The sequence below is a fragment of the Ovis canadensis genome, chromosome 5, assembly GCF_042477335.2.
Source record: "Ovis canadensis isolate MfBH-ARS-UI-01 breed Bighorn chromosome 5, ARS-UI_OviCan_v2, whole genome shotgun sequence".
Lineage (NCBI taxonomy): Eukaryota > Metazoa > Chordata > Mammalia > Artiodactyla > Bovidae > Ovis > Ovis canadensis.
In genome coordinates this window covers 57,936,688-57,961,176 of record NC_091249.1, presented here as the reverse complement: position 1 = coordinate 57,961,176, position 24,489 = coordinate 57,936,688, and the positions used below count along the sequence as shown (strand labels likewise).

General features: G+C 47.9%; 1 protein-coding gene across 5 annotated transcripts in view; it reads left to right on the top strand.

Annotated features, from left to right (window-relative positions):
* Positions 1-24,489, top strand: part of FSTL4 (follistatin like 4) — a 739,698-nt gene that overhangs the window by 307,025 nt on the left and 408,184 nt on the right. For 3 of the 5 annotated variants that reach the window (XM_069592040.1, XM_069592042.1, XM_069592041.1), the window contains one exon: positions 12,995-13,130. In XM_069592040.1, the coding sequence (XP_069448141.1) occupies positions 13,005-13,130 (126 nt within the window). In that variant the 5' untranslated portion in view covers positions 12,995-13,004. Of the gene's footprint in view, positions 1-4,952; positions 5,179-12,994; positions 13,131-24,489 lie in introns of those variants that run through there. The other 2 variants (XM_069592043.1, XM_069592039.1) reach the window with 2 other exon arrangements.

The window sequence follows — 24,489 nt, the reverse complement described above, 5'->3', positions numbered from 1 at the left end:
CGAGCTCTCCGCCTTCTTCAGCAACATGACCCATATCCCTCTGCTTTGTTATGCTGGCCTGAATCACATCAAGCCAGATCCTACATCACATTTTTTATACCTGTTGTGCCTTCAGCCTGAAAACTCCCCACTAAATCGTTTCACATCTTGTCCCCTCATTTATTCATGTAAGGAGGTGCTCTAAGTACCTCCTCAGAGAGACCTTTGTCATTTGCCTTCTTAAGGACAGTAACCATACTCACTCTGAGTTACTCTTCCTCTTAGCCTGGATTGTCTAGAACAGGGGTCCCCAACCTCTGAGATCTAATGCCTGCCCATCTGAGGTGGAGCTGATGTAATAATAACAGAAACAAAGTGCACAAAAAGTGCAATGTGCTTGAATCATCCTGAAACCATCACTCCCTCATGGTCCATGGAAAAAGCTGTCTTCCACAAAACTGGTCCTTGTTGCCAAAAAGGTTGGGGACCACTGGTCAAGAAAACAACCTGAAACAAAAGCTCATGTGCTGATACTTGACTGAGGAGAGATACAGTCTCAGGGAAGCAGGAACAAGGAAGAAGAAAGACAAAATACTGAATGGGCTGCAGCTTTGCAAGCACTGTAGCTGAGGGCTTGGTCTCCAAGGATGTCTTGAGATGAGGCACAGAGCTCTCTGCACCTCTGTACAGACCATCCAGGGCAGGGAAGTAAGAACTGATCTGCTGGCTCCCTCTTGCACCCCATCTCCCACTGGTCAGGTCCACCCACCCCTGAGGCAGAAACTCCCCACCCCCGCTCCACCCCGACCTCTATGATGTAATGAGTAGCCCCTCAGGTAGCCTCTGGGGAAGCCAGAGCTGCAGGGCTCCAGTCTGACCAATGCCAGTATTTCTTTGTCAGTTATTGCCACACACAGGGCATCTTGATCTGAGCTGCTGGCAATAGCAGCAGAGGCACCTGGCTCTAAGAATGTGCGAATAGTACAGAGCAGTTGATCAGGCCACTCTGGCCAGGAAGCAAGGCAAGTAGCCAAAGCCCTGGTGGAGGATAGGGGCAGAGAAGTTAGCATGCCTGCTCAGATTTCAGCAGTATACAAACTAAGTCCAGCACCATCTGATACATCCTCATCCTGCATAGCTCTCTTCATAACACTGAAGATGACCTGCCATAATATTGCATATTCATTTGAATGAAGCAGATATTCAAACAGATGAAATCTGCATAAGTAGGAGCTCATCTTTGCCAATGATCCCCTTTTCAGATAGTCATGCTATTTACCATCCTCTACTAGTGAGCTGGAAAATGGGGTCATGACAAAAATATCCCTTGTGACTGAAGGAGGTTGGCCCCTCCCTTGGCTCTCCTACCGCGTTGCCTCTTTCACCTTGCTTTCTAATCCTAGTGCACATGCTGCTTTGTGGCCTGGAGGCCTGGCCTTCTCATCCCAGATGGTCCCTGGGCACATAGAACTCTGAGAGCAGCTGAGCATCATTTCCTCTTGTTATCAGTGGCTTTCTTAGGCCCCTTGTACCATTAATCTAGGCCCTGGGAGTTTGGTGGGACTTTTGTCTCTGGAACAGTACTATGGTGAAGGGTTTTGGTTTTCATCTCCCTCTACTCTCTCCAGTCACAATTCCCTTTCCATCACTGCATCTTCTCATTCATCCCACCTTCTTAATTAGAATTCCGACCCTACACCAATTCTTCATTGCCTTGAAAAATTTCCCAAATCAGTTTTCTCCTGAGCGAATACCTTATCTCCATGCTGACTCCCTTTCTCCCTAAATCAGAGTTTAAAGTAATTATTTCTGAGCGTGATTTTAGGTCTAGGATTTTGAATTTGGTGCCTACACTGCCTTAACTTCTAGATGACAATGAATCATCACTTAAGAATTAATATTAGACTTAAGGGAAACCTTTCATGTCACAGCTTTAGATCAGAGTAGGCCTAACTTCTAGCAAAATATAGGCATCGACTTGCAGGATTGAAAATGCTCTCAGAAGCTCACTGAATATGACTGCCTCCCCCTCCACCCTCTCCCAACCGCTTCTTGAGAGCTGAGGAAACAAGCCGAGGAAAGGTAGGATTCATCCTGACTCACACAGCCAAAGAGGGACAGAGGCAGGCCATGGACCCGGTCTTTTTGCCTCTCTGACCAGGGCTCTCCTAAGATCCAGACTGCTTCTTCAACCAACTACATAGTTTGGTTTGAAGATTTACTAAGACATTTCTGGGGAGGAAGCAGAATGTTAAATTATGCAAGACAAGAAATACTGTTCCTTGCCTGTTCCCACCTTCTAATGTGACCTCCTGGTCTGGCTTCTAATGGGTATTTCTGGGGACTTGTCTTGCCCAAGGTGGACTTGACCCAAAGCCAGGGACAGAGTAACTTTTGGTAGAATCTGACCCTTCTGATCCCCACAGCTGTGTGTCATCTCTGGGTATCTAATGTGCAGCTGCAATCTGAAATGACCTGTAGGAGACACCATTATTTGGCAGCAGTTTTTGGTCATATGGTTGTGGTTTTAGTAAGATTAGAGACCGAAAAAGTTTTAAAACTGGCAAAGTAAAATCCCTAATACATATCGGGAATTTTTTAACTTCCTGATCTGGTAAAAAAACACACCGATAAGTTTCTCTTGTGTGTCTCTGAATTTGCCTGGGGAGTAATCTGAATTTATGTTGCCTTTTAACTTTTTCCTTTCAAACTTACTGAATTGTATGATTTCAACATTTAAGCATCCCAGTTGGCTACTGAGAATCATCAGTGTGCTTGCAAGTCCTGAAACAAGATTTCAGGCAAATTCTGAAATACTATATGTAAAATCTAGCCCATTTTCCAAGTTGGGGAGTATTATTAAACCAAGAATTGCCCTAAGAGGTGAAAGCATAGAGCAACTGAAAGAAGTGTCAAGGTCTGCTGGCATCTGATGCTGCCTCCCTGAAGGCTTGTTTTATTTCGTCATTCACACTTCACCTTTTTTATTCCAAGGTGACTTTTAATTCCAGTCTTATTTTATGCTCAGTAGTCACAATAGCTCACTTCAGATGTTAGCATTATCTCTAAGGGATATTCCGAACATCTGATTCGCAGCAGCTACATTTCTCTGCTTCTGTGGGAAGTGGAGGAAGTTTATCGAAGTCCAGTCCCTGCATTAAAGGGAGCTATTTCTGATCTCAGTCGATCAACTTACACATGACCCTGAGTTATTAAAAAACACATACCCCAAGGCCTGCCTTGGTTATGTAATAGGGTCACTAGGCTGACTCAGGGACTTTGTGTTCAGAGCTAAAAACAAAAACTGGCTTTTCCAAACACCTCAAAGTCTGGGAAGGTGGCTGAACCCAGCCTCCTGGCTGTGGAGACTCCATCTTGACCACTGACTTCAGAGGGAGGCTCAACATGTTTCCAAACTTCCTGGCTTCCTTTTACATGTCATCTTCATCTTCTTTTTCCCACGATGAAAAGTGCTGTCCCTTTTCTGGTCTGGCTGCAGAGAGTCTGGCCTCATGCCAGCCTTGGAGTTTCAGTCATGGGTGGCCTTGGCAAAGATTCATGGTCAATTCTGAGAGAGCATCATGCCTGCCAAGGCCAGGGGCATGGAACATGGAGCAGCCTTTATGCTTCTGAGGACAAATCATGGTATCCAAGGGAGAAGTCGTAGCAGAGTGAGACCTGAAAGTCACCCAGATTTCCTCCAAGTCCTCATTTTACAGATGGGGAAACATACCAATAGCAGAAATACAAATGGCTCTGGGTTACAAGCTGAGTGATAATAGAGGGAGGGCTGCATCCCAGAACTAAACCTGTGTAAGGGCAGGGACCATGCTGGCCCATCCACTGCAGTCTCCCCAGCACCTCCTACAGTGCCTGGTAGACACGAGGCCCCTGTAGAAGGAACAAACAAATTTAAGAGCTCTTCTTCCATGCCAGTTTTGCTTCTCCTGATATTTGACTAACCTTAACAGCAGAAAAGCCCCTCTGCCCCTCCTCCAGGCCAGGAAAGATCACAGAGGCATGAACAAGACACTGTTCCCCCATGCCAGGGGATCACCTGCTGCCCACACAGCCAGAGCAGAATCCCCCCTCCACCCTTCAAAGGCTCCTGACTATCAGGTAACTAGTCTAGTTACCACCAGACTAGGCTGACTGGAGTCTCCCTCCTAAGTCTGATGCCACCCTGGACCCACAGTATGACCTTTGGCGGGGAGGGGACAGGGCTAGTTGTTACAAAGTTTCCAGTTTATTTGGTCACCAAGACTGATCTTTAGGCCAATTAAAGAAAACAACACGATCACTGGGCTGTAGTCTCCAAAAGCTGTAGATGTTGAGAAGGGATCCAGAAAGTTTTTGGAGCCCCACGCTTGGAGGCGAGGTCTGGGCCTCATGTCTGGTTTTAAGCTTAGGAGAAGAAAGGACGCTCCGGTCAGACCTTGGCCAGGCTAGGCAAACGTCACCTGGGACTACCTCTGTATGCGTGTGATTTCATAAGATTCTGCAGTGATAGAAGGCAGATTCAGAAAGAGAGGAAAACTTCGCTATTTAGCCGGTTGTTGGTACTCAGCAAGGGGGTGTTATTTGACTTTGCCTCCAGGGACAGCTCTCTTGGTGTAGTGTACCGGCCCGCCTGAGCTGCACAAGCTATGGCAGCTGATTAAGAGCAGCCGCGCATCTTGAGAGCACAGCCTTCGGGAGCCCCGCCGGGAAAAGAGCCAGAGGAGAGGAGGGGTGTGTTGGGGCGGCCGGTGGGAGGGCTCGTTGCCTGCAGGGATCCACAGAGCCAGGGCGGGGAGCCCCCTCCGCCTGCGGCTGCAGAGATCGCCCCAGAGCCCTCCCACCCCGAGTGCGCGCCGGGCTGCTCCGCGCACCTGCCACGGGCCCCGCGCGGGTCTGAGCTGCCGGCGGGCGGCGCGCACAGGTGGCGGCGATTGGGCAGGCGGGGCCGGGAGGGTGACGTCACGGGCTCCGGTCCCGGCGGCAGAAATAGGGCAGCCGCCGCGGCGGTGCTACAGCAGCGGGCAGCGGCGGCTCAGAGAGCTGGAGCCGCGATAGCCCTCCAGCGCGCCCAGGACCCGCCGACAGCCAGGGAGACTGACCGAAGGACACGGGGCCGGGTCGCCGCTGCCACCACGGGGCGCTCCCTCCCGCCCGCCGAGTCCGGCCACCTGGTCTTCCTCTCGGCCCCGGCAGCCTCAGGTACGCGGCGCAGCTTCGGAGCGGTTGTGGGGAGGGTGCCAAGCCGCCACCGCCGCCAGCCAGTCCCCCTGCACCCCGCTGGGATCCGTGCGCCTGCGGCCCCGCGTTTGCCTGCAGGGCCCGGCTGGGTGCTTGCTTGTCCTCACCGCCGCTCCGGGTGAGCTAAGTTTGCCCGCCTGCGGGGAGGCGGGCACGGGACCCCCGCACCCGAGCTAGGCAGGGCTACCCCGGTCGGGGCCAGGACTCCGGGTAAAGGCTGGGGCGCCAAGGCATGTGGCAAGTCTGCAATGGGGACCAGAGTGACCGGGCTGGCGCGGAGCACCGCGCAGAACCATTCGGGCCGAGCCCGCAGCGGGCGCCGGGCTCTGAGTCCCTGCAGGTGCGGATCTTGGGCTCTGGATCCCGAGCGGCCTCGGGGAGCGCGGTTGCACCTGAGCTCGGACTTGTGCCCTTGACCCGGGGCTGGGGCGTGGGGCGGGCGTCCTCACTACCTCTTTCCTCCAGCTTTGCGGGGAAACTTGGCACCTGCTTGCTGCAGCTCAAAGGGCCCGCGGCGCCCGGGCCTGGCCCTCACCACCCGGAGGGCCGCCGCGTCCAGACTGAGCGCTTGGGCTCCGCGGAGAAGGTGGGGAGAGACCCGGGACCCCGCTCGGCTCGGGCAGCCCGCTACTCCCCTTCCGCTCGGCCGGTCGCTGTTCCAAGCAAGCTCCGGTGTTACTTGCTGGGGAGTCAGTGGCAAGCAGTTTGTTTAGGGGATGTTGAAGCACCGCGCTTGGTCCTAAGAGCATGTAAAATGGGTGATCTCCCGCCCGTCTTTGCGCCAGCACAAAATGTGTTCCAAGTTTCGGGGGTACCTAGGCGACTCGGGCAGTGCGCGCTCCGCTTTGGAAGCGCGTGTCCCCTCTAGTTTAGGGAGGAGAGCTTGGCGCGACCCTTCGGGGCTGCCTTCAGCTGACAAAGCGGTGCCCCGAGCGCCTTCGTTTGAGGCGTGCCACCTGAGGACTTTGGCGCCCACCCCTCCGACAGGAGCAGAAACCTGCTGGAAGCAGTAGGGTTTCTCACCATGCCCGAAACGTGCCGAGCATCCTGTGCCACGTGTCCGTCTATGTAAGCTCCTGGGGACAAGGCAGCGTTGGGCCGCCTAGGTCTGCGTCTAGCCCAGAGTTGGTCCCCCGTGCGCTGTCCAGCAGACCTCGCTCCTGATCACCGTCGCCGACATTGATGAATAGCGCTTCCGCAGCCTTGCCATCGCTTCCCTCTAGGTGTCGCTTCCGCCAAGGTTTCCGGCGAGCGGAAAACAACGCCAATAGCAGTGGTCTGTTCCCTTCGTGAATTTGTAGCAAACCTGTGCACCAGAAATTGTACTAGATGGGCCCCCGAGACACAGACATCCGTCCACATTCTCTGGGCCAAACAGAATTTTAGTAGGACGTGGCACTGAAAATGTGCACCCCAAAATGGGCCCATTTCACAATCCCATGAGGAGAAAAAAGGGGTCAGGAAGAAATTCGGACTTTTCTTAAAAGTCTTGAATTATTTTCCTACCATCAGGGTTAGGGGAAAGCGAGAGATGAATTTTATCAGTGTCCTCTTGATCCTGGAATGATCCAGACAGGCCATGGGTCTGGGCAATGGTCAGGCGGAGCTGCTCACCTGGGAAGGACAGTCAGGGGAGTGAGGGATGTGGCATCTCTGACCCCAGAGGCCCATCAGCCCTTAGGCAGTAGCTCTCATGGAAGACCTGAGCTGATGCCCTACAGGGCCATGTCTGCTTCCCATCTTAGTTTTGTGAGAAGACACTGCAGTATTACTAGATTTTTTCTGTTTAAACACACTCAGATGAATGTTCACTTTCTTCCCATCCTGTATAAAAAAAGACAGCCGTCTCTCCAAAGACTTCAGACAGAGCAAAGGTCAGTGCAAGAAAATAGTCTTTGATGTAATGAATATAAATTGCTTAATAAAAGTTACAATGGATTTTCCTCTCTTCAATTTTTTTTGCCCACCTTCTATTATTATTAATTCCAGGAAGGTTTATTTTTTTTTCCCCCAAGAGAGGGGCAGCTTGTTCTGGGTAAGGGGAGAAGCTTTATCCCTTTGGCTGTGTCCTAGAGGTAGTTGAGGGAGGGATAGATTGAATTTTTCTACCTTGATCTGCTAGTCATTCAGGATTCTTCTCCTCCTAAGGGCTGAAGGCTTCCCCCAGCCCTCACACCCTGCTCCCCCCCTCCACCCCTTTAGTGATCTTCATGATGTGATCTTTTGTTTGACAACATTATATTTCAGAAATTGGCACTGACTAGTCAGGATTTCCTAAAAACTCCTTAATTGCTACTTTGCCTTTTTTGGTATTTTTTTGCAAACTCAACCTTCTGGTGATGCTGTGTGCTTACTAGTTAATCAAATTAGGCAGTTATTTCAAGAGCACATCTTTGCTTACATTTTCTATCTTGGTGCATAACACAAGGCATGCAACTTCAAGTAAATCACAACCGCAGTGGAGAAAACATGGTACTCCAGAAGTATAATCTGAATGTTGAGGATTCTATATGTTAACTTCATAGTAAATAGGAGTGTCATAGGTTTACACATAGACTAATTTAGATATCAAATTTATCAAATGTAGGAACAATTAACCAAAGAGAGTAGATGATTACTGGGGAATGCAATATAACTTCATTTTGGCTTGCTTCATGGTTGCCTTCATATGTTTCCATGCCTAATTTCCTTGGATTGGTATTCTAGAAACTATTTTAGAAAGTTTGAACCCCTTTCTTTTTTCCTAAAAGACTCACCTATCAAAACTGCAGTCCTAAGCCTTGCAAAAGAAATTAGCAGATAGCTTCCTGGTTTTAGTTTGGGCTTTTGATGTGTTGGTTTTTTTTTTTTTTCCTTTGAACATGGGGCAAGCATGCAGAGAGAACTGTAGGATTTTGGTGTGTGTTGTTGACTGCCAACATCACATGTGTAAAAGGCAAGGCACCTAAAAGCAGTTGGCTAGAGCATACACTTTTCAATGAGGTTAGAAATTCAGGAGGCTCAAAGTCACAAACCTTACCGTCCTCTTCAAGGCTGGATGGTGTTGCTCAGTTCTGCCAAATCATCTTTGTAATTTCTGGTCCTGTCTGTGACAAAGAGGAGCCGTTTCTGCGTGACTACTCCATAATGTCTGGACTGGTAATGTCACCATATTCTGAGAGAAAAGATAAGAGAGAACAAACCAGGGAATAATCTTCCCCAGAGCTCTGAGGGTCAGAATTCTTCCCAGATTCTTCCCAAACAGAGCTGGATCCTGGAGGAGGAAAGAGAAGTTTGTGTTTATGTCGGTGCTTCTCTCTGGCCTCTGACCCTGTTCAGTAAAGACAGATTGCGTGCCGCTGTGTGTTCTCTGGTGGGCAGCTTTGGAGTTTACGTATTCATATCTATTTCTCCCTGACCCTTTGCCTTCTTTGGTCAAGGTTTTTCCACTTTCTTCAGAAAGCAAGTCAGTATTTGGAATGTTACAGTCTACAGAGGAGTAGTACCTCTATAATTTTAAATACAAATAGATAATAGTACAGCTATCAGCTTATAACACCAGGAAATCCTGTGGTTTTCACAGCAAGGTGAAATAGCAAGATGAAATAGGGCTCATCCATAACTTAAAAAAAAAGCAAAACCAGTCTGTCTAAACAGAATGAACACATATTCCATATGTAAATTTAAGATGATATAAGAAACAAAGCAGTTGCCTAGGGGGTCAGTATGCTCCAGCGTTAGTCTAGGTCTGGCCACTGAGTTGGCTTTATATATTGGGTGAATCTTTCCACCTTCCAGGCCTTTGGTGCCTGTGTAATCAGGGCCAGCCTGGCACCTGATTCTCCTGAGCATGTGGAAACATGAGCCTCAGGTGGGAAACCCCAGAGGAAGCAGTGAAGTGCTTTCCTTGGAAACGAGATATCTTAAATATCAAGTGATTGTGTTTTATAAGTTGTTTGAAAGGAGAAATAGTCCCAGGTCTTTTATGAGAACAATCTCAGGTAGATTTATAACCAATCTTGGGACTCTAGCATGCATTGGATGAAGCTTATAAACCTAAAGTGATTTCAAAAGGAGCTCTAGGTTGAAAAAGAGGGTTTGTGACCTTATTGGTGATACCTTCCTACTTCTATGATGGGGGGATTCTTGTTGTATGTTCTTCTGTCTGAGGGCCTGTAGCACTATTTGAATTTGAGGAGTAATTAATCTTTCAACAGATCCTCTTTCCCCAAGCGACCATCTACCAGGCTGATTGGCATTGCCCGTGAGCTGAAGGGCACCCTTGCTGCCTGGCATCCTTTGCATCTCCTCATGGTTTTTTTTTTTTTATTTCAGCCACATTCATTCTAGGCCAATAAAGACAGCAGTGATGAGGGCCAAGGAGAGTGTGCTGTGTGGCCCCATCATAGGTGGAGTGTGGGGCAGGGGGCAGCTTGACCTCCCCCTCGCTCTGCTCCTCTGGCCTTGCTGGAGCCATGGAGGCTGGAGGAACAGGGTCTGAGCATCTTTCAGAGGATAGACTTGGGGCTCAGGGCCTCTGATCTTGTTCTATGTAGATGTTTCCCCATCATACTAAAAACTCCCATTCATCCAAATGAAATATTGCTAAGTATCAAGAGGCCTCAGTGGACAGGCTTTGAATATAGATCCACGTCCACCTGGCTGGCTTGGAGTCCCAGCTCTGTCATTTATTTGCCACATGGCCTTGGCAGGGTGCTTAACCCTCTCTGTGACCCATGTCCTCTGTTATCTAATTAGGAGCTAATCCTTGCCCTCCTTATGCAATAGCAATGAGGGTTATGAGTGAGTACCTATAAAGCATTTAGAACAGTGCCTGACACATAGTAATTGCTGTATAAGTGTTAACCAAATAGATAATCTCTATTTGGTTATTAGACAGATCATCAAAATTGATTTAGACCCAGTATTAATTCTTTTTTTTTTATGAACTGAACTGTCATAAAACTTGAGTTGTAAATTTTAAGGCTGTTGCTGCTGTAGATGGACTGAATTGTCAATCACCCTGAGTATAAAATGACATCTCAGACGCATCTGCCGTGCAAATGAGGTTTGATCTGGTGGTGGCCAAGCTGAAATAAACTTTACAGAGAGGCTGCCTAGGAATATTTCAGGAGTTGGCCTGGCTCATGTTTCCGTGTCATCCAGTAAAATCCTATGGGGACCTCAACACGATCTAGACAAAAACAGAGATGATTCCAAGCGCAGAAATGCTGCAGCTCAGGTTGCTGAAACACAGCTCAGGACAGCTGGGTAATGTCAGAGGTCTGGGTACACCCTCTTGAATGAAGTGATTTGGTGCTTTCCAAAACAATTGAACAGAATTTATTCTGATGCTATCCATTAATAATAAAACATCCAAAATAATTGGTCTTGGATTACTAGACAAATTGAAAACTAAATACTCGATATCGTGGCTTGAATATTTTATAACTCCAGGAATTGACATCTGTAAGTTATCAAGAGTAAGTTTTGATTATCTTGCTGTTTTTTTAGTTTATTTAGGCTTGAAGGCATGAAAAGGGAGAGAAGACCTGTGATATGTATGCTTACTCCATGAGCACCGTGTGGTGGTGGATAAATAGGGAAGAATGAATAGAAGTGGAGTGGGAAGCAGTGTCTTTCTTGTTCCAGCTTGAATTACTGTTGCTTGTTTGAAGAAAAAAAAATTCTAAAAATCGAGTAGCAGCTTTTTGCAGTCTTTGGAACGTGGCTCTGTGTTCAGAGAATAATTTCTGGAGAGTAGGGTGTTGCCCTATTTATTTTTAGAAAAACTGGTTGCAGTTAGGGAAAGTCATTTTTATTTTCTTTTAGTCCTGAATGTGATTTTCCCCTCCTCCCCTTCCCTGTAAGAACACACACCCTAGCTCGAGCCCTGGATGGGTAACGTAGCGCTGGGTGGCTGCTGATAACGCTGCAGCCTTCTCCCAGGTAGCTGCTGTACCAGTTCCACCTTGCTCTGCCTTCTTCAGAGGAGGGAGCTGGTGCAGAGGGCGCTGAGACCATGACTGTCGTGTTGTAATTACTGGCCACCAGACTCTTTCCCCCGTAGCTCCAGCTTTCCCTACAGATGTCCAAGGTGAATGGCTGAAGAAACATGGGTAGGAGTAGGAGCCTGTGGACTCCTTAAAAAAAAAAAAAAAGAAAAAAGATACCTTCCTTAAAAGACAGCCATAACTTATAGCCTTGCCTCTCATAGGCCAGTGTTACATGCCCACAAGTTTCAGTCTAGCTCCTCATTGCTGTGGGCATTTTTGTCTCAAGTTGGGGACATAAAGCAAGTCTGGAACAGCAGCTTTATTGGGGTATGGAAGGCAGCCAAAGGAAGCCTGGAAGGTGGCAGGCAGTGTATTTGTTTGGCAGCCCTGGCAGCAGCTCTAGTGATCGTTTGATCCCTCTGCTTGTGTGGCACAGGGATCCTTCTAAACTGTTGGCTTTGGGGGTGAGCATGGGTGGATCCTTCAAACAGGCTGTACGGTCTCTCAAGCAGCTCATCATCTCTGACTTGGACACTTGCTTTGGACCAGCCCTGAGCCACCTCACAGGGGTGCTGGCCTCCAAGGCACTCTGTGTTTCATCTCCGCAGCCATGAGCACTAGGCAGTGTGGACCACATGCAGTTAAGCACTAAATTGTGTGGTGCTCACAGAAATCAATAACCCTTAAAGTTTCCTTGGGTAAGAGTTGTAAATACTGCATGATGAGCTCTATCTGGCTATGTTTCTCAGAGATACTGAAATTAAGGCTGGAATATGTTCACAGTGGAAACCTTCAAAAGGACAGCTAATTGGACAAATGCACCAGTCTGTGTCTTTGTCCTCTTAACACAATGCCCAGCATATATTAGGATGCTGAATTTTTATTACAGCTGATCCTTTGTGTTTTTTGCATCCATGTAATTCTTTTATTACTTTCAATTGCCCATTTCTCGTCCTCTAGTATTTTAGATGATACTAAAGAGAGTCTCATAAAACATCTTAAATGTTACTGAAATCCTGTTATCCAGTGGATGCTTGAATTCTACTACAAGAAGGATTGGTCTTAGAACAGAAATGAAAAGAGTAGACCCCTTAATGTTTTGAAGTTCACTATCTTGTTAACTGATGCTGAGAGGGGTTGGGGGCCTGGAGGAGAAGGGGATAACAGAGGATGAGATGGCTGGATGGCATCACTGACTCGATAGACGTGAGTCTGAGTGAACTTCGGGAGTTGGTGATGGACAGGAAGGCCTGGCGTGCTGCAATTCATGGGGTTGCAGAGTTGGACACGACTGAGTGACTGAACTGAACTGAATCTGGTTACCTGAGTCCTCAGCTACAAACAGGAATACTACAGATTTAACATGATTTCTCACCAGTGTTTACTGTGTGCCCAGCTGCAAATGCTGTCTGCAGAAACTGAAGCATGGACACATGGTAACCTATCAGTGCTGTCTCAGCCTTTCCACCCTCACTTGTTCTTACAGATGTAGTGACAGGTGTATTTCAAGTGGGTTTCTGCATACCAGTCAGCATTTAGAGTTTTTACTGTGTGCCCAACCCTGCCTCCTTCAGCCCTCACAGTAGCCCTATTGGGTACATATTATTGACCCCGCTTTAGAGATGAGTAAACTAAGGCTCCAAAGCAGTATAACTTCTCCACGGTAAACCAGAAGACCTGGCGCCAGCACATAGACTCATGTTTATCTGATTCTGGAGAGCAGGTGCTCACTCACTCACTACCCCTTGACTTGTTTACATTTTGCAGTGCTTAGTGCTGGGCATTTGTCATTTTCTCAACAGACTCAACAAAATGAGACCAGGAGGCTTTTGGCTGCATCTCACACTGTTCGGAGCCTCCCTGCCTGCTGCGCTAGGATGGATGAACCCAGGAGCCAGCGGAGGATGGAACGTGGGTGTGGGAGAGTCCCCGGCAGAGGTATAGTCACGTCACATCTGGCATGACATTTAAAACTCATTGCTTTTGATTGTTACAGTATCTGATTTCCTTTCTGCCTGTAGTTTATAGCAAGTAGATTGCAGTGGAAGTGAAAACCCTGCTCCCTTTCAGTAGGGGACAGAAGGAAGCCATGTGTGTTGATAGGGACTGGAGGTTTATATGATGCTATAACAATGGTCGGAAATCTCTCCAGGGTTGAAGATATATCCCTAAATCAAGCTGTGGTTGCAGGTTTTGTCTTCTACGCAGACCCTCCCGAGAATGGCCTCTGTGTATGTTTAATAGTACTCTGAAAGTGCCGACTCATCGGTGGAACACACCCCTGTGAATTAATGAAGTCTTTTAATTATAAAATATGTTTTAAAGGAAATAGACTCCTTTTCAGCTATGTAGATAAAAGAACCAGGCAGAGTAAGAACTGGCGGGTGGAAGTCCTGAGGGAGCCGGCCTTAATGAACAGATAAGAATGATTAATGGCATGTTAGGTATATATAAATGCTTCTAAAGTGCTTGAAAAACTTGTTCTCAAATGCCTCCCGGGAGAGTCTCGCCATCCTGCTAATTGCTTAGTGAACTCTGGTCTGGAGTGGTGAAGAGGAGTCCTAAACAGCATCCGCCCTGCTCAGGTAGTGGGCTGCATGAACTGGGGGCTTGTGAGGGATGTAGACTTTCTGACAAAAAATGTTTTGTACATACTGAACTTTAAGAAATGACTAGACCATCCTTCTATTAAAACTACCTAGGATTTCCTTGATGTGGTGAATACTAATTCTCACCTGAGAGCTTTCCAGGGCATCTTAATTGCCATTGTTTTCCAAGATGGACCCCCTTTTGCTTCACTCTGTGCCTGCATCCTGTCCTGTGGAATAAGGAAGAAAGTGAAAGTCGCTCAGTTATGTCCGACTCTTTGTAACCCCATGGACTGTACAGTCCATGGAATTCTCCAGGTCAGAATACTGGAGTGGATAGCCTTTCCCTTCTGCAGGAGATCTTCCCAACACAGTCACCCCCAAAACTCAGCATTACCTGGAGAGTGAACAGTGATACCTGGTATATGGTAGGATTAATGCATTATTTGATCAAAAGACATGATTTCTCTTTCATTATTACTTAATTGTAATGCAGTCCCAAACCTACAAGCCTTACTCTTCAGGGAGCCTCAGAAGTAATTTAATGCACACACTTTTCCTGCTGAAGTTAGTGTGGCTTCCCTTTGTGGTGAGCAGATGATTAAATAGAAACACTATCTCTCCCATCTAGCTCCATGAAGGATGCAGTGTAATGCTCTTTTGAAAGAGTCTGAAGGCCGACTTGCCAGCAAGCCCGGCATTTCCCAATGGGAACCATTTAATCACTACACTCGTACTCATATAGAGGGAAAACGATCACTTAGATCCTATAAATATATTGTTGAATATTTACTAGAAAAGCAAATAGACAAACACACAGAAGGTGTGTTTAGTCTTCTTACTGTTGGAGCTCATTGGCCCACTGTTTTAAATTGCTCATTTTAGTTAAAACAGTAGAGCCAATTAAGGTGGGTTTTAGCTGGAGGTAAATTGAAGGTAAGTTGATATCAACCCAAGGCTTCTTTATTTTAGCTATTAACACCCTAGTACTTTGTATACCAACAAGAAAAAGCAGATGCTGCTCATCCTGAGGAAGTGAGGCTGTTTCGCTTGGGGGTATTGTTGTGCTCCCTGCTTGCCTTTTTAGGATAGAGCCCCAGAGACACCATTGTCATCCAGCTTTGGGAATTTCACTGCTTCAGGGAAAGGAAGTGATGCCTCTGTGGGCTCTGGAAGGCAGAAACATCTGCCTTTAGCCCTCCAGTTCTCTTTGCTGTAGTCTTTTTTGTGAGTGCTTGTTGAGTCTGCTTCTGCGAACTTTTAAATGAGATGATGAAGATGTGAATGCGCCCAGGACATAGGACAACCTCTGTGAATGTTTAGAGAGGGCAAGACATGTATTGTCCAACATTGTTAACTGGTTAGTTGGCTGACCTTGATCACACTTAATGCATGGTCCCACTGTGGCCTCACTTGCTAGGGTCCTCTTATTCCCTCCTCCCCTTTTTTTGCAAGTCTGAATCAGCCACTTCTCCAAGGCCTTGCTCTGGTTCTTACCTTTTCTTTAAAATCTTCTTTGACCACTCTTGATCATGTTTGATCTCTCTCTGAACTCCTACTCCTAATCTTTCCTATCTCTTTTTCTTTTTAACTCTTAAATTGTATTTTAGCATAAGAATGAAGCTGTCTTCTTTATCTTCCTCTTCTGGACAGAGGCGTATTGAGTTTTTCAGTCAGTCGATATTTATTCAACATTTGGTACTAGTCATGAAGTCACCTTGGTGCTTTCAATTTTGCACTAGACTGTCATGTATTTAAATGAGTTTTTAACACCTCCTGTGCTGAAGGCTCCTTTCCGATGGGGGCATGAATGGTCCCTCCCAGCAGACCTGTAAGCAGCTCGTGGGCTGAGCAGTGCTCGTACTTTATCAACATCCAAGATAGTCCTGTGTGTCACAGGGTCTGGGTAGTTTCTTCTTTGAACCATAGCTCTTAATATATCCAGAGCTCACCTCACAAACCATATTAAACTCCTCCAGCAGTTTCCTCAGGGAGTCTTATTTTCTAGAAGAATCAAAACCAACAGTTTCCTGAGACTCAATAAACAAATAAATCAAAAAAACCTTTCCAGGAACTAAATGGTAAAATGTTTCCCTGTGTGTTTTCCTCCTGATAGGAGTACTTCCCAAAACATTCATTGACTTGAGATTTTTGAAGTACTTGGAAAGCATTAATGAGATTTGATTTGCCTTTCAAGTTATTATGCCAATTACTCAAATGTCCTAAGGGTAAACAAGGATTAAATGACCAATGTGTGTGTGCTTGCACATTTTTAAAGCAATTATAATGAATATGAATTTTGTTAAAATATTGTTTTATGTACAAAGACTGAATCTGAAATAGCTTCAAGGAGTTTACCATTTTACAAACGTAGATAAAAAAGGAATGTAGCTGGGTGGAGTGCCTATTTAATAAGAGCTGAGTGGCATGATGTGGTCTAGAATACTAATGCAATCCTGAATATACAGGAAACAATTTGAAGAGATACAACTTATTGAAATTCCAAAATAGTTATATTTTCCTCTTTGCCCTGATACTCTGGCCAAGATAGATACAGTAGTAAAAATCAATATTCGTAGAATTTTATAATGGGGGGAACCTGGAAAGTGAGAAGGGATGTGGTAACAGTCCCTAGTGACACCCCCTCTTGAGCGGCAGGTGTGTGTGGGAGGGTCCCCTCCCCCTTTGAGCCCTAGATACAATGTTGCATCACTTGCTGTCTGCCGGGGTTGGATGGTGGCTACTCAGCCTTCTTGCCTGCTTCCTGATTTTACTGAAGTTTTCCTAAATTGCTCTTCCCTATAGTTTCTAGTCACACACTAAATATCTGTAAATATTGATACTGGTTCCATTTAAAATTGTTAGCTTTGTATGCCTTGGTGCTTACAGAGCAGAGATGTGCTTTGAGGTCAGACACCATTTTTTTTTTTTTTAAGTGTCTGTGAAGTCACACAGGGATCTTTGAGGAGCAAGATATATAGGAGTGGTATCAGAGTTAGGATGCTTCCCGTCCTCCCTGACCCCAGGGGTCAGCCTGAGAGAGCAGGATCCCACTGGGGCTGGCCTGCCCTTCCCCTTTCTGCAAGGGTTGGCTCCAGACACAGACTGCACTCCTCTCCCTGGGAGGACGCCTTCAGATTTTAGAGAAGTTAAATGATCTGGCTTCTCTCTACATTGGTTGGGCACTCAGGAGGACTCAGGCTGCTAAGACTGAGCATTAACCTAAAAAACACTTTTCTCCCTTAATAAATGTCATTGTACATTTGACTGAATTTAAGACCAGGCTCCCCTCCCCTTTCTAGTGATAGTCTGCCCCACCCCCTGCCCCCAACTTCTTTTTGATTGATGCCTGGGGAAGATTAGTTGATCACTCCAGCCCCTCACTCTGTTTGTGGGAAGAGAAAGCCGGCTCCCTCCTTCCTGGGGGACCCCAGACAGGGTCCAGGCTGGTACTCAGCATTTCGTAGGCCTCACCTGCAGCACAGGCCTGCGTACAGGTTTTATGTCTGTATTCTGTGGGATCGCCGTTCCTCAGCATTCCCTGGTGCCAGACTCCAGCACTGACTATCTTTCAAAGACGATGAGACTGGGTGCACCACTTTTAGCAAGAAAGTGCGATGGGCCTTTCACCTTTCACTGGATGTGGGGCACTGGGATGTAGATGGCACTCCTTATATGAGACGTCTGCTGCAGGGGTGGTTCTGGTAGGGGGAGGCCTCTTTGCTCCTCCAGCTCTTGCTGCTGACTGTCTGTTGATTACTCTGTGTCAGAGGGTATGGATGTTAGCTTCTTGGGGATAATCAGGAGATTGCAATCTCCCATCTACAGATGTGAATAAATTCGTAATTTCCAGGGTGAAGGGTGGTGACAGTACTCCAAGTCCCAGGGACATTGGATGAGCTGGCTTTAGAGACTGTGTGGGCTGTACCTACTCCAGTCCAGGGTCTCTTGAGCTTCAATGTGCTTGTGAACAGGCCCTAATACTTCCAGTCCCAGAGGACAGTGGGCAGAGAAGCCCTGGAGGCATCCCACAGCCTCCCTCTCCCACGCACACATTCAAGAAGGAGAATCCAGTTGGTGATGAACCCTGGCCTTTTTTTTTTTTTTTTTAGCTTCCTGCTAACAGGTTGATGTTAACTGTAGTCAGGAAGAGGAGAGAAACACACAGGCTGCAGTCATGCTGGGAAATAGCTTGCCATGAAATTGGCTTGGGGGAGAGGAGGCAGGGGCAGGTAGGTGAGGGGGTCGGTGAATTGGTACAGCCTGGGTCTGAGTGGAGCAAGCAGGCAGATGAGTAAACTTAGATCTCTGAATCCTGGTCGCACCTGACTTGTCCGTAGGTGATTGATATCCAGAGGTCAGCCCCACACTCCCATGCCCTCACCATCACCTGTGCCTCCCGCCCTGGTGTCCCATGGCTTCTGGCCACAGCGCCCAGCCAGGCTGCTTTGGGGACCACGACTGCTGGGCTGGTGCTGTGTTTGGCAGTCTTGTTTTCATTTATAATCCATGGACAGGGCAAGCCCCATCTTCGGGTGTTCGTCCTCTCTTGCCGGTTTTGGCAAACCTACTCTGTACCAGCTAGTGTGCTGTGTGCCCCTTTGGTATTTTCGTATCATTGTTGACAGAGTTTTAATTGGTTCTGAGTTTTAAAAAGTTCTGCGACCCAGGAAAATAAACATTTATGAGTTCACAGAAAACCATCATTCTTCTTCCTCTTAATTTAGCATTTACGTATCTATTTTATTTATGCCTCTGCTGCTAAATAATCTATGCTTCTCTAGGAAACTTCCTATCCTTGTATAATCAGGACATTAGGCCAGGCGTTGTAAATAGGGCTCTGATTTCCATTTTGGGGAAACTTGGCAGCATCAGCTCTGCCAGGCCCCAATCATCTGCTCGATTAGTTCTCTGTGATTGTGGGTTGTCTCTTTCGTCTCCCATTCAGAGACAAGAAAATGCCTTGTTGGTGTCAGACTCCAAGAGGCCCCCTGCGTGGGGCTCTGCTTCTCTGTCCTGCAAGCCAGGCTCATTGTCCTTCTGCCTCCACTGCCTCATCTTGTTGCCAGCCCCCTGGGGAGGGAGAGGGGCACCGGCTCCAGGGAGGGAGGGCTTAGGATGCTCTGGGTCCAGGACCTGAGAAAACTGCAGCAGGGCCAAGCGGATGCTGTTGGGTGAAGGAAGCAGCCCACCTGACCCCCCAGGGCTTGGAGAAGCCATCTGTCCAGAGTCTGGTCCCTCACTTGTCAGTGACACACACTTGCATCTTGGCCTTAGAAATTCTCTGAGTCAGGAAGTCCTAGATGCAGAGAAACCCGATCTCTTCCCTCATGGGATCATGGTTCTAATATCTTGCAGGTTCTTTCTTTCCAAAAGTGAAACCTGGGTATCCTCACTTACTCCTTCGGATGACTGGGGCCTCCAGCTTGCCCTGGGGACCAAGCTTTATGCTTTGCTCAGGTATTTCAGGAACTGTAGTGAAATTCAGAAAATAAAATGAATTTTGCTTCAGTTTAATTTTACAGTGTCTCCCTGATAGCACTGCTGGGCTTAGTAGGGAGTGGTGACACAGAGTCTAGCCCTGAATGGACCGTTGCAGGGTAGAAAATTTTGGAAAAGATGCTGACACTGGAAAAGATTGAAGGCAGGAGGAGAAGGGGATGACAGTGGATGAGAGGGTTGGATGGCGTCACAGCCTCGATGGACATGAGTTTGAGCAAGCTCCAGGAGATGGTGACAGACAGGGAAGCCTGGCGTGCTGCAGTCCATGGGGTCACAAAGAGTCAGACACGACTGAGCAACTGAACTGAGGGTAGACAGGAAACAGAATTCTGCCAGAAGGGGATGGGGAGGGGAGGGCCAGGGCAGTGATTTACCTAGTGCTTCTTGCCTCCTCCAAGGGTGGGCGTCCTACAATCAGGTTTTGGAGGAAATAGTCCCTGAGGGAAGGATCTGGGTGTGTTAAGGACAGACAGAAAAGTACAGGGGCAGGATGGAATTGGGAGGGTGGAGGGAGAGAGCTGTTAAGTGCTACTGCGGGTTGGTGGGGAACTGCCCAGCTCTGGAGGTTGAGCTGGGCTGACATGCGGTGTGTGCCGTAGGCTGGTGATCCACCTGTGTTTCCTGGCTTAGCCATCTCGCTGTGGTCCCAGTAAAGCCTGTCAGCCGTTTGACCCAATCCCAAAATTGAGAAATGACCCACCGGGAGAGAAGAGAACAAGAACAAGCAGAGCCCCTTAAACACTGTTGCAGCCTCATAGCTCAGAAATTCAGTCTGCCCCAAGCCTGCGAGTCTCGGGGTGAGAACACAGGACTCCTGATTGGGCTCGGCGTCTCAGGTCTAGCCTGGCACAGCTACTTCCGTGGACTTGAACCACTTCCTTCTCTTCTCTGGACTTCAGTTTCCTGATGTGGAGAGTGAGGGGTGATCAGGATGTCAGGGGATGTTCAGGCTTGCTTCACACCTAAATTCTGTCGCTGCAGACTGGGCCCCTTTAAAACATGAGCAGAAAGCTCAAAGTGTTCTTTCAGATGTAGTGCTACCTCTCTTTCTTAATCCTGTTTGGCCAAGTAGCAGGTGTGAAGTCTGAAGGCATGGCCCGTCTTGCTTTGTCTGAAACCTCCTGGGTGCATACCTCTGGGGAGGAATAGCTTTGAGGAGCTCTGCATGGAGACTGCATGGAGTCTGTTTGGCCAGAAACACTGCCATATCCCACATACAGACCTGGGTTCAAAGAAGGCTCCCCTGGGGAAACTGCTGCTGGTGTCAGGGAGAGAAGTTCTCAGCATGCTAAGAAGGAAGGAATTGAATCTGACTCCTTACTCAGTGTCTAACAAGGGCTGCGTACCTGCCATGTGCTGGGAACTAAGCTCAGATAAGGGCTCGCTAGACCTTTTGACTTCACAAAGCAGAAACATGAAAACTTTTAAAAGAATGAACTCAACTAACTCCAGGAATCCCTATCACCTCCTTATACCTTTGTACCTTCTTATTTATAAAGAAGAATAGAAGCCAGAGTTGGAGGAAAAAGGGCAGTCCATCCCATGGAAGCCTGACACTGGCATGTTCTAGATTGCCCACGCAGGTGGGTTGTGTCTAAGGGCCAGTCAGACATAACTGTTAAATCGCTGGAACATCCATCTGTTGGGTTGGCCAAAAGGCTCATTTGGGTTTTTCCATAACATCTTATGAAAAAAACCCAAACACAGCCTTTGGCCAACGTGGTAGTTCACATGGAACTGAAACCCGCAGAACCGTGTGGTAGTGTGGCCTGGAATTTCCTGCTGAGATGGAGTCTGAGCCCTGTCAAGACATTAGGTCCCAGACCTAGTTCCAGAGTTGTAGTCTGTGGTGTCTGTCCTAATTTCATGGCTGGAAAGCTCTATTAGCTCCAAGATGGATAGGATGGGTGCTCGTCTCAGAAAGAAGCCCCTGGGCCCTCCGCGTAGGTGGTGGCGAGTCCCCTAGATGGGTTTCCATGGTCACATCCAGCAATCCTATATGTGGAGGTGACAGAAGAGCTTCAGGGAAAGTAGGGTGAGGATTTCTTATTCACGATCTTGAGATTTTCTTGCCATCTCTTTAGTCGGCTCATGAAACCTGGCACGCCACTGCTGTTTGGTGGACAACCTCTTCATACTAATAAAAGGCAGTCTTGTTTCACTTCCAGTTGGAAAGAAGAAAACTCAAGAGAGTTTGCTCTTTGCTAGAATGAAGAATGGAGGGTGAGTGGCCTGTGGGACTCAGGCCTTCCCCTGGCCAAAGGGTGCATTTCAGCCTGACTCTGTGCAGGGTAGGAGCGGAGAAGCTGGTGCCGACAAGATGCTGGGTTGGCCTGTAGGGAACCACTACTGTTTTCCCTTCAGCTGTAGGCGGTTTTAGAAAAGCACCTGAGAGTGATTGCTTGATGCTTCACCGGGAGACTGAGCCCTGCATTCCCCGCTTTACCAGTGTTCCAAGAGTGTCTTGAGTTCAAACTAAAATGCTTCTGAAGTTTTAGTTGGAAAGGAAAGCTACCACTGTTAATTTTGTTAATACTTTAACCGTTGAGGGTCTGGATTGGGATAGAAAGTGTATGTGGGTGTTTTTTTAAGAGTTGGGAAGTCATCACTGTATTTCTCAGGAAAGTTCTTTCCAGGGAATACCACTGGTGACCAGTGAGCCCTTAATGGAATAGGAAGTGGCTTAAAGAGCCATGGTGGCTGGTCACCTAACCAGCTCTGAGGGAACTGGCAGACTGGCCCCACTGCAGAGGTGGCCAACATGACCACCTGGGTTTCGGCCCCTGCCTCTGGAGCATGGCCTGTTTTTCTGACCACACAGTTCTCCCTACTGAGAGTTGTGTGTGCTCTTGGTGGCTTGTTGGCTGGTGGTGGGCAAGCTCTTAGCATAGACAGGTTGTAGGCAGCCTTCCCCACCATGACCTAACTGGACCCTGGAGGTTCGACATTTCCTCTTCATCCTCCATGATGTTTATTGTTGCTTTAAAATCCCATAGTTGCTTTTTCCAGCTGGGACCAAACTTCACTTGCTGCACTGCCTGTCTGCACTGCTGCCTAAGGAATCTCCTATTCTGCCTTTGACTCTGGGGCCCTTTGTCAAAGGGCGCAGGGGCTCAGATCTGCTGCTTCCTTTCCAGCTGTGTGGCTGAGGGAAGTTCCTTATTCTCTGACCTTGCATTGAGTAGAATGCAAGCAATAAAAGCCCTGATTTCAGAGTTGTCATGAGGACTAAGATGGTACATGTATCTCCGGCATGGACAGCTGCTGAGAACACAGCTGCTGGAGCTGTGGTTTGTGCGCTTGATCTCAGAACCCTGCTAAGCACCCATCAAGAAGACTGCACTTCTCTCACACCGAGAACCAGCATGTCACTGCCGCCGCAGTACCTGTCGCTCAGTGTTCAGCAGGGTGGCTCTTGTGGTGGGAGGCACCCCTTTCTGGTGGAATGGTCAGTGTCCTGGAGTCTGGGCCCCCTGGGCCCCCAGTGTCCTGGGGGGTTGGCACACAGTAGGGTATTCAGATACTTGTCAAGTAAGTGAATGAGTCAGAGACCTTCTGTTATTGTTTTGGCATCACATAGGAATTTAGACAAGGAGACTTGAGTTTCTAGGACACCTTACAAAAAAAAATCCCTGGAGAGACCAGACGGTTCTTTGGTTTCCACTTATAGTAGAATCCAGTCACAGTTTCAGATCTTTCCAGCATCCTTTCCAGCATCCAGTAGAAGCATAACAGAGTCCTATGGGTTGTGTATAGGGGAGGGGGTTGAATCCCTGACTCACTTGCTGTCTCTCTCATGTGCTGGGCTTTGGGCCTGCCTGACCTTGATGGTCCCTTCTGCAAAGAGGCTGGAACACGAGGCGGGCACACTGGACCCTCACCTGAAATGGGAACCCAAGAATGCAATGTAAACTCAAATGCAGGATGTTCTGTTTATGTTTCACATTTTCAGGGTCAGCAGAAATAGCCTGTGGCTCCAGGGAGGGTAGCTGCCAACTATCCCTACAAAGGGAGGAAGGGATTGAGGGCAGTGAGAACAGAAGTTGTCTCTGGGGATGTTGCTAAATAGGTGTAAGACTCCTGATGGCTTTTCTTGATGCTCCGTCTAAGGTCAACTGGAGTGAAGCTTGCTTAAGCCGTTCTATCTTTTAAAGCTTGCTGTCTAAGTAAAGAACACAGAACTCTTCCCATATATTTGCTTCTCTAGCCTTGCATTTAAAACATGCTGGAAAACTTCCTCTCTAGTGAAGACCTGAGGTTTCTGCGGTTCTGCTGATGCCACATTTTGTGCATTCATTCCAGGGAAGTAGACTTGGGGACACCAGGAGATTTGAAATGGGGGCGGCCTGCCAGGTGATGCTCTGATTGGAGTGCTTCTAAAATGTGCCCCACTGTGCCGCCTCTTCCTCCTCCACTCACTTCTCTTCGGTTGTTACATATGCTGTTATTTTCACTTTAGCATTTGGCTGTGAAGAAAGGAATTCTCTGCCTTGTGCTTGGGTGTCCCTCCCTTGACAGTGTAGTTTAGGAATATGTCTAAAAGCAGAGCTTCCCACTTGCCCTTCTCGGGATGCAGTATACCTACCTGGTATGGGTCTCTGGACCCTGGGATATCTGGGCCAATAGGGACATCAGGTGGTCTTAAATCCTAATCATCAGCGGGTATCCACTGAGCACTCTGCTGTGTGCTTGGCCATGTTCTAGGGCCGACTGGGTGAGGAGAAATGGGACTAATTGTCTTCTTGGGGCTTGAGGACCAGTGGGGTGGAGAATTGGGAAGGTGATGGAGCGCTTGGCTACTAGAACCTGAGTTAGTAGAGGAGTTTAACCCTATGTTGACTTCAGCCTAAAGGAAATGAGGTCTCTTTCTCAAATAACAAAGCAGGAAGCAGTGCCCCCCACCCCCACTCCCTGGTTGGCTTGGCCTGCTCCTGGTCCCGTAGCAGGATGCTTGTTCTCACCGTCCAGACTTTCTCCTCTGCAGAAGGGCTGTGGCTAACAGCAAACCTAGTGTCGTAGGTTCATTCAAGGCCCGTGATTCAGCTGCCCTGGAACCCTCAAGAGGGCTGGTTGGGGGCTGGAAGAAGCTGGCATCTCAGGGTGTCACCCCCACAAGCCGGACACCGTGGGTACCGCAGCAGCCAGTGGTGCCCACCAGGGCAGGCGTGCATCCCTCCAGGCTCTCTGCTAAGGTGGTTCTGTCCAAT